This window comes from Penaeus vannamei, chromosome 4 (assembly GCF_042767895.1).
Source record: "Penaeus vannamei isolate JL-2024 chromosome 4, ASM4276789v1, whole genome shotgun sequence".
NCBI lineage: Eukaryota > Metazoa > Arthropoda > Malacostraca > Decapoda > Penaeidae > Penaeus > Penaeus vannamei.
The window spans coordinates 6,868,124-6,883,116 of NC_091552.1; the positions used below are offsets into that span (position 1 = coordinate 6,868,124).

Here is a 14,993-nt window from a genome sequence, read left to right on the forward strand (position 1 = left end):
GTAAAAGTTAGAGGAGTCTTGCTCAGGTGCGTTGAGTACCTGCTGATTACGCTCCTGGCATTAAGTCTTCCAATGGAATAATTTGCGTCAGAACACTCCATCATGGACGGGGAATTACCGATCCTTCCGTCAGCCAGTGTTTTCTTTCGCTACATCCGCTGCACATTGCATTGTTAGTTCGTATGCCTTCCTCTGAGCTCGGTGTACTTCCCACATTTATTCTTATTTGAGTTAGCCCTCCCTTCTCCCGTGCGAACAGCAATGGTGCCATTATGCATTTGCTAATTATTACCCTCGCTCAAGTGACGTGCAGCTACTTTCTTCCCTCCACTTTGCACTTTTTTTTTGAATGGTTAGAGCGAGCACCACAACCTCTAGACGGAAAAACAGACGAGAGGGGATCTTGTTTCGTCGTACGTTTGGCAGCATCTCGCCCAAATGTTCGCTGCCGGAGAGCCGTGACGTCGTACGCTGGCGGTGGTGTAGATGATAGTGGACGATGCGGTGGTGATAGTAGTGGCATGGAAAGGGGGGGTTGGTGATAGTGCAAGCTTCTGTGATGGTGATTGACCTCTAGGGAAGGCACTGGCTCGTGAAGGAAATGGTGGCTAGTGGAGTCTCTGGTGCAATTATGGTGTGCAGACGTCATGGTGATGACATGATTGCCACGGTGAATAATATCCGTCAAAATATTCATATGTCTGTTTTTTTCTCTTAATAGTGTCATTATTTTTGGCGTGCTCGAAAAATTGCAGTTGTGTGAATCTATGGCGGAAGTGTTAGGTGGTGGTTAGGCATGGTGCGTCTGCTGGGAACAATGGGACCGCGGACGGGGGAGGCTCCCGGCCGAGGGCTTCAGGGGCAATTAGTGATGATTTGCCGACGGCATACTTTAGCAAGGTGTTACAGGGAGCCCCGCCCACCCAGCCCACACGCCCGAACCCACCGCACGGCACAGAGAGGGAGGGGCGCCGCTGCGTTCACCCACCCCCCCTTCTTTCCGTTGACACGTGTGAACGCTCGCCCCCTGATTTCGGGACGTCAGACTCAGACCTACACACGTGCAGACCTCCGAGCTGACAGGAAGGCTGACAACCGGGCCAGAATGCTGACTCAGAGCCTCCTGCCCGTCCGCCTGGTGCCTCTGTCACGTGACCAAAGTGCATGCCCATCTGCCCTGGCCGCCCGTGCGTCTGCCGCGGTCATGTGCTCGAGGAGGAGCCTTGTTCCTCACGCACCTCCTTCGCCGAGGTGCCAGGTGTTCAAGCACTGCGCTGCACACACGGCGGCGCGGGACCCGGGGACCACTCTCGCCTCTGAGCTTTCTTTAATCTGCAGGAAAACCTTTAAAAATGAATCTTGAAGTGGCTGACGCGACGGAAATGAAGTGACTTACGAAAAGGGGAAAGTCTGTGAACGTTGCGCGGGCGAAGTGACGGCAGGACAGCTGTAAAGTGCGAGAGCAGACCGGAGGCGAGGCGGCCGAGTCCACATGTGCAGGATGAGCCTCCGAGGCAGCGGCGGAGGAAGGCGAAGCGGAGCAAGGATGAGAGGACGTGCACGAGGGACAGGACGGAGGACTGAAACGTAACGACGAGGTGTGAATACGAAAAGAGGAAGAGAGAGAGAGATGATAATGAAGGGGCGGAAGGGGCGTCACGGCAGGCACGACTTCCCGGAGAGCAGCGACTCCACATTCCTCGCTTTAGTAAACCGGCAGAAACCTTTGCCAATGGGCGTGCGGACCAGCGATCCGTGTGGAGCCGCCGCTGCCGCCGCCGCCGCCCGCACATTCCGGGGCCCTGATCATGCCATAACTGTGTTACCTAATGGGCGGGTGGCAGAGGCTGGCGCGCAGACACGTACACTCAGACGCCCACGAACAGACAGACAAACGGGCGCACACACGCAAGTACGGGTTTTTGTTTGTGTTTGGCTGACGTTTTCCCCTTCATTCTCGCCCCTGCTGCGCGTGCCGTCTGAGTGAGGCGAGGACGTGCTCGCTGTGGGGGCAGGGAGGGTGGCACTGCGGAAATATAAGTGTGCCACTACCTGGCACGTTCTCCCCAGAAACTAATTGATCCAGTAAAAGTCTGGGACAAAGAGGCACGGCAAGTCACGTGAATCTAGCAGGGGCGCGGCCCCTTCCCCCCCCCCACCCCCTGCCACTCCTTTCCCTCGAAAATTTTCCTTCTTTTCCTTCTCTTTCTTCTCATTTTCCATTTCATACCCTTTCCCCTCTCCTTCAACATCTTCCTCCTCTTCCTTCCTCCCTCCACTCCTCCGCTCCCTCTCCTCCTCTTGCTTCTTCTTCTTCTTCTTCTTCTTCCACTCCTCCTCCTCCATCTTCCTCTGCCCCTCCTTTCATCTGAGGGACACCAGCATTAGTCATCGTAAGATGTTTTGACAGAGCCATTTCTCAGAGGCAAAGTTTTCTTAGCATGACTCGGAAGCGCCACGTGAACGCCCAGAGGTCTAGAGATCCCTTTGTTGGCGCGGACAGACGGAGTGACGGACGGGCAGAGCGCTTCATTACGGCGAAAGACCGCGGGATTCATGGCGTCGGTGCCAGCCAAAGGGAAAATCCATTGGGCTTTCGGGAAGAACAATATCGGGCGTGGGGAAGAGGACCACAGGCGGGCGTGGGCTGGTTAATGGGCTCGTTTCTCTGGGCGGGGGGGAAGCGGGGGCGGCTCTCGGTTCGGGGTGCGCTGAGGGCGGGCTTCAGGGTGGGCTTCCAGGCGGGCGTGGGCTTCAGGGTGGGCTTCCAGAGAGCGAGGAAGGGTTGCTGGAACGCCGAGGGAGGAGACGCGAAGGGCTATCGCAAGGGCCTCGGGGATAGGAAGATATTGAACGATGGCAGAGGTTCAGGGCCTGGGGATAGGGGGTCGGGGGAGGGGGGGGGATGGATAGGATGAGCAGAAGGGCGGAATAAAGGAAAGGGTGAGATTTTTTTTTTCCCCTGAAGTTTGCAGGGTGTGGGTGAAGAAGCAGGCGAAGGGAAAACGAGGGGGAAGAGGAAGGAGGGAAGGCGACTGGAACGAACGGGAGACGGAGAGAACGAAGAGGAGGCGAGAAGGGAATAGGAGGGTAAATTATATTGCTGGCGGCGTTTGCGGCGACGGTGATGGAGGGCTAAGAGAGGGAAAGAGGGAGGGAGGGGGGAAGAGAGGGAAGGAGGGGGGGGGGGGAAGAGAGGGAAGGAGGGAGGGAGGGGGGAAGGGAGGGAAGGAGGGAGGGGGGAAGGGAGGGAAGGAGGGAGGGAGGGGGAAGGGAGGGAGGGGGAAGGAGGAGGTTCTGCTGCTGGAAAAGGCCGCCATGACAGCATGCAGCGGGGTTGGGGTCTGACGCAAGACGGGGAGGTGCCGAAAAATGCATGTACGAAGTCGGTGCCACGGGTCCGGACGCGGTCACGAGCAGCGGGAAAAGTGACATTTCCTGCTTCTCTTTGTCGCTGCGCCTTCTCTCTCTCTTTCTTTCTCTTTCTCTTTCTTTCTTTCTTTCTTTCTTTCTTTCTTTCTTTCTTTCTTTCTTTCTTTCTTTTTTTCTGTCTTTCTCTCTCTCTCTCTCTCTCTCTCTCTCTCTCTCTCTCTCTCTCTCTCTCTCTCTCTCTCTCTCTCTCTCTCTCTCTCTCTCTCTCTCTCTCTCTCTCAGTTTCGCGCTTTGTTAAACATAACATATGCTCCTTTTAGACGTCCATGTGCATTATGGATCAATGTGAACGGGTTGAACTTCCGAGCCACAAATATTGAACAAAGTTTCTTTTCTTTGCAGCTGTGACGGACGGGCGTATTGGGTCGCATTGCACGAGCAGGCCGGTAAGTTAAGACAATCATGTCCTTTACCCTTTTTCTTTGTTTTTTCTTTTTTTTTTTTTGGGTTAATTTCATGTAGAGTCGTATGATCTGTGGCTCCTTTCGTCATTTTCTATTTATTTTCGTTCGTTTGGTTTCCTAGGAATCTTCGGAAAAAAACAAAGAACTGAGAACTTGATGGTATATTGCTTTTGTTTGTTTTATGTGTTGATGTTGTTTGCGTGAGAGAGAGGGTAGATATGTGTGTGTGTGTGAGTGTGTGTATGGGAGAGGGTTTGTGTGCGGAGGTCGTGGGCGTGAGGGGAGGTGGGGGGTGGGGGGGAAGGTGGGGGCGTGGCTGAGCACCAGCAGCCAGACCGCGGCGGCTGGAGCGGCTGTCTGGGCGAGAGTCTTCGCCAAAAATTCCCTGCTGATCGCGTGAGGAGGACAGGGAGGTTCGACTGAGGTTCAGACAGAACCCCGACGCGCCCGATCCCCGTCTGCCAGACCGGAGTCGCATTAAGAGCTGAAATGGGTTTGCAAATGAGTGTTTTTTGTTCTTTTTTGTTCTTTATTTTTGGTTTCCTTTCTCTCTCTCTCTCTCTCTTTTTTTTTTTTTTTTTTTTGGGGGGGGGGTAATCTATTGGAATAAGGGAGAAGGGTATGGTTGACGTGGTACATTGCCGGCTTCTGGTAGACACACGTATTGGCCGAAAGCTCGAGGTTCTGGAGGTTCTTGTGACCGGGAACCCTCAACCCTTTGTCTGTCACACCCAGCTCTCTCTCCCTCTCCCTCTCTCTATCTCTATCTCTATCTATCTATCTTTTCCTCTCTCTCTCTCCCTCTCCGTCTCCGTCTCCATTTCTTCTCTCTCTTTTCCTCTCCCTCTCCATTTCTCCTCTCTCTCTCTCTGTCTGTCTGGATCCTACCACACCCACTCTGTCTGGGCTCACCCCCACACAGCCTCTCAGACCTCTCTGGAGCTTCTCTCATTCCTTCCCTTCGGCGCTCTCTCTTTCTCTCTCTCTCTCTCTCTCTCTCTCTCTCTCTCTCTCTCTCTCTCTCTCTCTCTCTCTCTCTCTCTCCCTCTCTCTCTCTCTCTCTCTCTCTCTCTCTCTCCCCCCTCCCTCCCTCCGTCCCTCCTCCCTCCCTCTCCATTTCTTCTCTCTCTCTCTCTCTCTCTCTCTCTCTCTCTCTCTCTCTCTCTCTCTCTCTCTCTCTCTCTCTCTCGCTCTCTCTCTCTCTCTCTCTCTCTCTCTCGCTCCCTCTTGCTCTTTTTCTCTCTTTCTCCACTTATCCTTCTTGCCTTTCACCGTGGATGTCTTGACCTTTGTTCATTCCCTCCGGGCCGAAGCTCTCCCTTGATGTGTTTTCCCTTGCTGCGCTAATCTGCACCGTGAGCCCTGTACGCGCCCCCGATGCATGCTGAGGATCCCTCTTAACTCCCTGGTGTGTCCGTCGCCGCTCTTGCCGTGCGGGCGGTAAGGGTCTGCCTCACTTTGTGCGTCGGGGTTCCTGTCGGTCTAATGCATGGTGTGTGTGGGCCCCCCGAGCCTTTCTCCCTCGCCCCCTCCCTCCCTCCTTATTCCTTTCCATTCCTTGCTCGGGGTCTTTCCCCCTTCTTCCTGCTCCTCCGTGTCTGGGCTTTCCTCCCAGCACTGTCTGGCAGGTCAGCTTAACCCCGTGACCTCCATTTTACCCTGGGAATCTCATCTCGGGCAAAAAACTAATAGGCAAGCCTTCTCCCGTCTTCCTTCCCCTCCCCTCCCCCCTATCCCCCTCCTTCTCACTCTCTCGCCTCTCCCCTCCTCGCCTATTTCCCGTTCCCTTTATTTTTTTTATTCGTTTTCCCTTGCTTGGCTTCTATGCTTCGTCTTTATGTCTTTGTTTTCTGTGGTCGGTGATATGCTGATGGTGTTAAATACACGTTCCCGTTCTTTGCGTCGTTCACATACTCCTTCAGCATTCAGCCTCAGCATTCCACTTTTGCCCTCAGCATATCTTCATTCCCGTCCAGTTGCTCCTCCCGGTAAATCCTTCGCTCTCCCCTTTCCCTCTGGTTTATCCTACTCTTTCTCTCTCTCCTCTCTTTCGGCGCACCAGCAGACTCTTATCCTAAGCTCCCTTTTCCCCTCTGTTCATCCTATATATTTTTTAATTCCATGTTCAGCTTACTCTCCCCTCATCCTTCGTTCGTTTCTGTTCCATTTTCATCCTACTTTCCCCTCTTACCGAGCTCATCCTCCTCGCTGCTCTTTCTCTTTCTTTCTTTCTCTCTGCTCTCTATCTATCTATCTATTTATCTATCTATCTATCTATCTATCTATCTATCTATCTATCTATCTATCTATCTTTCCCTCCCTCTACCCCCTCTCTTTCTCTCTGTCTCTACATCCTCCCTCTTTCCCTTTCCCTCGCTCTCCTCCTACTTCAACTTTCGCCTCTCCTCTCTCCCTTCCTCTCCTTTTCCTTTCCCCTCCTCTCTTATTTCCCCTCCCCTCCTCACCTCCCCCTCCTCTCTTGTTTCCCCTTCCCCCTCCTCCCCTCCTTTTCCCCATCTCCCTCCTTTCTTCCTCCCCTCCCCCTACCCCTCCATCCTTCCCTCCCCCCATCCTTCACCTCCAGGTCTTCACCCCCTCCTCCGGCTAGAGTCTGACCTAGGCGGTTCCCCTTTTCTCACGCAGTTTTAGTTTCCCCTCATCCTTGCGTTACACGTTTTTGCTCCTCTCCTGCTTCCCCTCCCTTCCTCTTTTCTCTTTTTCCCTCTCTTAACTATCTATCTGCTTGTCTATTTGTTTGTCTGTCTATCTCTCTAGAGTCTCCTTCACTACTTCCTTTTCGTTGCATGTTTGTGTGTGTGTGTGTGGGGGGGGTAATGTTTTTTATGCCATATTTGGATTTTTTTTTAAAACGTTGTTGTTATTAATAAGAATCAGTCGGGCTCTTTGGCGATCGCCTTACCCCGTACTTCAAGGAAAGGTGAAGTGTATTAAGGGATTCGGATTCGATTCTCGATGTGATATCTCCTACTTGAAGAGGGTATCTCGCCTCCCCTAACCCCCAACCCCCACCCCTCCCTTCTGCTTACAGTCACGCCCTACTTTTGATATTCCCACGCAAATACTTGCCCCCCCCCCTACCCCTGGCGCCCCCTCTGACACTTCCCGAGTCCCGGATGGCCATGTTTCCGTCTCTCTCTCGCTCGGGCTCTTGCTTGTCATGATGTAATCCCATTTCCTCCGCTTCGATCCTCGCTTGGCGGTGAGGAGAAGGATCGGATGCCTCCTCGCGGGGTCGTGGAAGGGTGGACCAGTGTGTGAGGTATGAGGATGGGGAAGGACGGTGGTGTTTCTGGTATAAGGGGGGGGGGGGAGAGTATGGGTGTTATGGCCAAGAAGCTGGTATTAGGGGGGAATCCTGGGAATACCGTATGGCAGGGAGATATTTGTGTGAGGGTATAGGAGTACGCTGAAACCCGGAAGGCTGTTGCATACAGTGTAGTAGCGCTGACACGTGACTCATAGAGTGGAGCATTCGCCAAATTCTGCATACGTCACACTGAGGCCCGAGGAGGGGGGGAGAGGGGGAGGTGCAGGTTCGGAAGTAGGCTGGGGCTTAACCTGCAGTGTTCAATATCATCGTCGGCCTGGAATGCGTTGGTGGGGGTCGGGGGTCGGGGGAGGGGGAGGGGGCGGGCGAGTGGTCTGGACTAGGAGTGCTTCGAGTGACCTCGTTCGTTCCAGGAATTCCCTCTGACCACTCACTCAGCAGCTGTTCCAAGATCACTCGAGTGTGGAATAGGAGACTCCGGTTATTTCAGAAAATAGTGATTTGTTCCAGTTCCTTGGGACCGACAGGCCATCGAAGGGGCCCGTCCTTGCCGGCGGGCCCGTCCCAGGGAAGCGTCGGCTCCAGGGCCAGGCGGCCGGGCCCCTTATGAAGACGTATGGTAAGGCTCGGTACTCACGGGCGGGACAAAGGGAGTACCAGCGCGGTCAACCGCAAAATACCAGACACACTATTTACCTATTTAGCGGTTTGTTTGTGTGTATGTTAGAGGGGGAAGGGGGGGGGGAGGCTCCTCTAGGAAGCGAGTGGTATGCACGTGGGGGCGGGGTCTCTCGTTCCTCGGGGGAGCGCGTGCGGGTCGCTGCCTCCGCCGCCGTGTCAACAGCGGAGGAGGAGCCGGGGCTGTCAGGTCCTCTTAGGCCCGCCAGGTAGCCCGGGGAAGGTACGGGAGGTGTTACGCCTCATTACGCGGTGCCGCTTACACCGCCCTTTGTCCAACTATTTGGAAACACCTGTGTTGGGGAGCGTCTCAGGGTGTGTACTTGCCCCTTACCCATTGTCCGCGGTGTCAACAGCTCCGCCGAGCCCCTAAGTGGTTAGGCCTACTGGAGGGAGGATTTTTTTCACTTTTTGACTCTGAGGAAGAGGATGTCACGGCGAGAGGGGCGGCCATGGGGAGGGCGGCGAGGAGGGGCGCGGGTAAGAGTCCGGCTGTGGCTGTCAGAGTCAGGTGGCTGAGGTCTTCATTTTGATTCGAGTTGGCTTTGGCGAATCTGCAAGCCGGGCCCACAGCCGCTCCCCGCCCTTGGTCCTGGTGCCCGGCTTGGCGTGCGGGCGTGGTCACGGCATGGAAGGCGAAAGGTGCGGGCGGTGCTTGCGGAACAGATTCGGGCTGCCAACAGCGGTTACCTGCTTTGTCAGTGACAACGCCTCTCGTGCCACCGCTTGCCCAAGCTGCCCTGGCCACGTGTAGCGGCGTTGGCAGAATCCTCCCCCTCGCATAGTTCGCCGCTGACTCCAATTGCCCACGCCCGCATGCCGGGGGACGCACACATTCTGCACCCACACGCTGTGAAAGTGTGGGGGGTGATGGGCGTGGCCTTTGAGTCATAGGACACGTGCACACACCCGCGTCACATCGGCATCTGTTGCATAACCGCCAGCAACCCACACAAGTCGGTTTCCTATGCACGCCCTCCCTCCCTGCCCACCTCCCCCCCCCCCTCCCTTGGCACTCGCCCTGCCCCTCCCTCGCGCACTCCTGCCTGTGACGTCACTTTCCGAAGGATGGGACGCCGCGGTTCGCCCGCTTTGGACTCCTGTCCCACATTATTTCCTACGGAGTCGTCTGACATTATTCCAACATCCTGCGGGAGTACTTGGGTGCGGCTGCCGGACGGGACAGTGCCAACCAACGCGCGCACGTAAGGACCAGTACTTCGGGCTGTGCGTGCGAACAATGGCCCTTGCGAGGCGGGCGGAGGGGCGGCGTTGCGGTCGGGGGCTGGACGATCCCGCCGTCGTTCGAATCGTAGAGTAGGATATCGTTCAAAGTCGCGGTAGAAGGGCTGTGTGTCTGCGTGGGTTATGTATGTATGTATGTAAGTGTGTGCGCGTCTGTCTGTCTCTGCGGAGTGACAGCTTAAAGAGGGCGCAGATTTACAGCGGGGTTTGGGTTGAGAGGGCGGCCGGCCTCGCTGGATTCCTACGTAGCCCGAACGGGGAAGCCTGGCCCGTAGCGCCCCCTCGCACCGCCCAGAGTGAGGAGGAGAGACATCCATTATAAATAATGTTGGGCTGGATTCGGTGCGTCGGAAAAAAGGGGAGGAGGAGAGTACGCGCGTGACGGAACGCCCGTTTGAACGCAGAACGAAATCGGGCAAAAAAAGAAAAAGAAAAAAACGCGGCGCCTCAATGCAAAAGACAAACACTTACCCCGCCCAGACTCGGATCTCAAAAGCCGCGTTTAAAAAATGAATCATGGCGGTTACTGATATCTGAGCGGGGCTTCCAAGCCGATTAAGACACTCGCCGGCTTCTTGTAAGTCACACTCCTTAGCGCAAACCCGCTATTTACCAGCGCGCGTACACTCTTGTGTACCGTGTCAGTACGTAACGGTTGTGGTAATGCTGATAGATTGCGGTGCATTCGCTTCACATCTTCTGATCAGACAATAATAGATGAGTCTGCCCTGATGCTCGGCGTATGATCCATTTTCAACCGGCTTGACCTTTTGTCGGTGATCCTTGACTCTTCCTTAAGTATTTTTAATTCTCTTGAGTATTTCGTGTGGATCTTATTATTTTTTTAAAGCTGTCTCCTTCTTCTCGTTTTCGTCTCGTCATGGAGGCCTTTTTGAGCTCTATTGATTCGCTCATTCATTCGTGCATGATCTTTTTGTCCGGGCGCATCGATCAAGGAAACAGCAAGGAGCGTCCACAAAGGGATCGGGAAGTAGGTCGTATCGCAGAGAGGGTCGTCGTGTGGAGGTGGTTGGTTGGCACACCGGCTAATTCGGGCGACGTCACGCCATGTAGTTGGGTTATTTTGCCGAAGGTCGGTTCAGCAGCCTTTGTAGGGAGCCTTGTCGGGTGAAATGTCAGAGCCTGAAGAGTCCTGAGCCGATGGCGATTAACGGACGAAGGAAGGGAGGTCAGGCGAAGAGTTGTTTAAGGCCGATTTTTGCTTTTTGATATCAGGGGCTCCGGGACATTCCTGCAATGGGGGAGGCGAAGCATGGTGCTAAAGGGGTGATAAAGCCATGGATAACTGCAACAAAAGCTTTCACACGCAGCAGTCGGGGTTCGGCGGGGTTGAGTTGGCTGCGCGTTCGTGTTGGGACTTTTTTTCCCGCATTTGCCGGCGACTTTCGCTCCGGATAACTCAGTATTTTTAAAATGAACACTCGGGAGTTGCGTATTATGCTCCTCATTACATGAAACTTTAGTCGGCAGCTCAACATTTCCCACCCTCTTTTTTAAAACATTTTGTCTGTTTCCAGCGTTTTATTGTTTTGAGTTTGTGAGTTCGAAGAGTAATGGATCTTTATCTGGCGTTCGGAGCTCGTAAGAGATCAGCGGAGCCTAAAAGTGGATGGCTCGGTCAACCCGTTCGCGTTCGTGCTGATGTTCTCTCGCATTTAATTCCATTTAAATTCACACCTTATGTGCTCGAGCCGTGAATAGGTAATGGGCTTCGTCCCGCGCCCCGGTGTCATATGCCTAGGTGGAGCCGAGAGCACGGAGAGGGAATGCGCGTGTACCTGTTAATGACGTGTGAAAATGGGACGCTTTATCTGGCCCTTTGTGGCGCGCGTTGCCTTCCGTGCCCCGGGACCTCTATCGACGGCCGATCTGCTCCGCGCCCTTCCTCATCCGTCACTGGCGAAGGGTAGCGGAGGGCGGCCCTGGCGATAAGCCGCCAATCAGGGGGCGATACAATACAGCCTGAACCCTTTTCTTACAGTTAGCTTACAATGCCGGTATGCAAATGAGGCGGACCTACTCGAAGGGACATCCTGGGGGGAATGGGCTTGACAAGGGAAAGTTCTGGAAACGGCGCCGCGACACCAGCAGAACAAGGAACTCGGGGAGAAGGACACGGAGGAGGGGCAGCAGGAGCAGGAGCCGACGACGACGACGACGACGCAGCAGCAGAACAGCGGATCCGTCCAAACCCGTAGATCCGAACTTGTGGTAATCGCAACACAAGCTCGATTCTATGGGGATAGGCGGTTCTTGCACGTGCCTTCGGAAGCAAGCAGGTCGGGAGCGTCTGAGGAGGAGACGGGGTCGCTCTGAGGAGTGCCAAGCGGCCGTGGCCCTCTGGGTTTGGCACGGGCATTCCCGAGTGCCGCCGTCCTGCCTCCTGTGGAAGCGTGGGGGTGCTGGTGGCTGGTGGCTGTGGTGCGGGTGGTGTGGGGCGAGGGCCAGGAGGCTGCGTCCTCTGGTATCGGTCACACCAGGTATCTGATGGATTTACGTGGAGTGCGTAGATAAAGCCCGTGTTGTATGGCAGGGGAGTTAAGATAGCCTTCTGCTCTTCCTGATTAGGTGCAGTTATAACTTCAAGGTTTAGATAGTGCAGACTTAGCTAGACATTCGGTTTAAGTGACGCATCTTGCAGGCTGTGCATCTAATTTGACAGGCACACCTGCAACAGGTGTTACGTCGTCTTAAAGATTTTCGTAAGGAGCTTCGTCTTTCGGCACCCGACGTCGTGGCTGCTGGCGGACGGGCCTGCACGAGGAGGGGCTGAGGGGAGCCTCCCCCTCCCCCCTCGCGGTAATGGCACACCCTCGACGATGTCAACGACGCCCGCCCAGCTGTGAGCCGCCCACACCCGCGGGTCCGGTGAGGTAGTAGGTTGTATAGTTTAGCGCTACATCATTCCAGGAGAACTGTACAACTTGCTAACTTTCCGGGCCGCGGGTGGCACTTCTTGTTCCAGCACCACACCTGGCACCAGCGGAGGATGGGTATGTATGTGTGTCTCGAGAGCGCGGGCAGGAGGATCGCTCGCTCGTGTGAAGATGGTTCGTGGGAGTCGCCTTGGCCGGAGGAGGCGTGGGAGTTCAGCGAAAGGGGAGAGCGGCGGGTGGTGGTTAGCGACGCCTCGCAGAAAGCGGGACTCCGGTGAGGGTGACGGACGTCTGTGGCTCGCCCCGGAGACCTTCCTTTCCCCGGATGATGACTGCCAATTGAGTCGGTCCTCGAGATTAGCCGGCACGAACGCCCCCTCGAGGAACCCGCGAGTGTCGACGGCTTCCATACACGGAGTTGCGGTGGGAGAGACCCGTGCTCGCCTCGCCACAGGGCAGGCGAGGGAGAGAAGGAGAGAGAGGGAGAGAGAGAGAGAGAGAGAGAGAGAGAGAGAGAGAGAGAGAGAGAGAGAGAGAGAGAGAGAGAGAGAGAGAGGGACAGGGACAGGGACAGGGACAGGGACAGGGACAGGGACAGGGACAGGGACAGGGAGAGAGAGAGAGAGAGAGAGAGAGAGAGAGAGAGAGAGAGAGAGAGAGAGAACAAAGGGGCCAGAGCCCGAGTGGATTCATGTATCGCCGTGCATGGCGCAAGAGAGAGAATATCAAGCAGTAATTAGGTTTGCGAGGCAGCGGCGTGGCTGGCTTAGTCACGAGGAATGCCGTGCCGGCTCGTGGGTGGGGCCTTGACACTAACTCCGCCAGGAACACGCTCGCACGCCCACTCCGCCACCTTTCTGCCGGGATATTGTGTTCTTGATTGCGAATGCCGCGCCGGGCGGAAGCGGGGGAAGGGAGTGAATTCGGTTTCCGTGTTCTGAGGGTTCTAATGAAAGTGTAAATGTGGAGGGTTTCCGAGAGGAGCCGGACGGAGCCTTGCGAAATACTCGAAGCCCAAGAAGCCTCATGAATGTACAATGAAGGTGGTGAAGTGGCCATGATATGTTTAATTTATATCAGTGTAATCACTCCGTAATAGCTGGCGAGGAAGCGACAGACTTGGAGCTCTCTCGTTGGCCCTAGCGCGTGGAAGTGAAGTGATGTGCGTGGGAGTGACGTGATGTGCGTGGGAGTGAAGTGATGTGCGTGGAAGTGAAGTGATGTGCGTGGAAGTGAAGCGATGTGCGTGGGAGAGATGTGCCCACGAACCTGATTAACGCGTTTGAGATTAACGAGGAACAGGCGGATGTTCTGGTCCTTTCGAAGGAAACGGATGGTAGTTGGAAGCCATTCGAGGAAGTGTTAGAACGCTTGGAAGACGGCTTGAACAGGTAGCACGCATTGTCTTTATTGTTATTTTTTAATTGAATGTTATTATTAATTATCATCGTCGTCGTCATTATCATCATATCATTATTATCATCATCATCACCATCACAATCATCATCATCCCCCCACCACCACTACCACCACCACCGCCATCGTGTGTTATTTACTACTTCTAGTGTTGCGACTTCTACTATTTAAAAAATACGACTATAGTTATCATTTTTCTCAACTCTTCCCACTTCTTCCTCTCCCCGAATTTCGCTCGCCCTGTCTCCGCACCTGGCCGCGTTGTCTAGACTTTCAAAGGGACGGGAAATAACAAGAGTGCAAATGCCCTTCGTATTAGCATCGCGTGCGTAGATTCTGCATGTATTGTGTGGCGATTTACACCGAAATGTATGTTTTATGAGATGCAGAAGTGTGTGTTTGTGTGAGGGAGGGAGAGAGAGACAGACAGACAGAGACAGAGAGAATGAGTGTCTGTTAGGATGTGGGTTTGCAAGACATTGCGAGTGGCAGTAGGAAGGATCTTTTGGCCAGGATGGGAGTGAGGGATGGCAGCGAAAGAATTGCCACTGGCCTTGCAGCGAAAGAACGGCAGCCAGGGCACACGGGAGGAGAGGAAGAAGGGCGGCCTCGCGTGCGGGCGGCGAGCGGTTCCCAGAGGCAGGAGAGGCGGCAGGCAGGAGAGGCGGGAGGCCAGACGGCGGGGCGAAAGGGGTGCCAGAGGCCGCCCTCTCATAGGCCTCGCTGCCTGGCTCCTCCGGCCTCATTTGAATGTGAATGGCCACCCACTGTCACTTGTTATGAGTGAGGGACGCTGCTCTCGCGGACGCTTCCACCTCATCTGCCGCCGCCGTGGCCTCTCGCTCTTGCTCTTAATGCTCTTGGACTTCACCTCGCCTGCTTTTTCTCTCCTGCCTCCCGTCTCTCCTCTTTCATTATCATCATGCGTTATTTTTTTTCCCTGTATTTTCGTCCCCGGTCTCTTTGCTTCTCTCTCATCATGACTTCCTCGACTGTTCTCTCGGTTGCCATCTCTTCTTCGCTGTCCTCCGCCACCTACTCGTCTCCCCGCTCTGTGTCCTGTTTCTCTTCTTCTTTTTCTCTTCTGCTTCGCCTCCATTTCCTCTTTCTATCGTCCCTTTTTTTCTCCCCTCATCATTTTTCTTTCTTATTTTATTTCTTCTTCCTTTTCTTGCACTTATTCCTTTTCTTTTTTTCCCTCCACTTCCTCCTCCTCTTCCTTCTTCCATCTCTTTCTCTCTCCGTCCCTCCCTCCCCTCCCCTTCCTCCACCTCCTCTCCTCCTCTCTTCATCCCCTCCACCCTCCTCCTCTTTTTTCTCCCTCTATGTCCTCCTCATCCTCTTCTTCCCCTTCTTTCCTTTATTTTTCTCCCTCCACTTCTTTCCCTTTTTTCCTCCTCCTTCTCCTCCCTTTGCCCTCCTTTTCTCCCTGTACGTCCTCCCCATTCTCTCCTTCTTCCTCTTCCCTTTCTTTTTCTCCCTCCACTTCTTCCCCCCTCTCCTCCTCCTCTTCCTCCTCCTCCTCCTCCTCCTTCTTCTCATTTTGCCCTCCCTCCACTTCCATCTCCTGCTCCTCCTCTTTTTTCTTTCTATCCTCCACCCCTTTCCCCTCCTCCTCCCCCTCCCCCTACC

At 54.6% G+C, this 14,993-nt stretch overlaps 1 protein-coding gene across 6 annotated transcripts in view; it reads left to right on the forward strand.

Moving 5' to 3' along the window:
• LOC138861458 (uncharacterized) overlaps window positions 1-14,993 on the forward strand; it is a 167,250-nt gene that overhangs the window by 132,807 nt on the left and 19,450 nt on the right. For all 6 annotated transcript variants that reach the window (XR_011398515.1, XR_011398513.1, XR_011398516.1 and 3 more), the window contains one exon: window positions 3,775-3,818. Coding sequence is in view for 2 of the 6 variants with exons in the window: in XM_070120605.1 (XP_069976706.1) it covers window positions 3,775-3,818 (44 nt within the window). In the remaining 4 variants the exon portion in view is untranslated. The remainder of the gene's footprint in view (window positions 1-3,774; window positions 3,819-14,993) is intronic.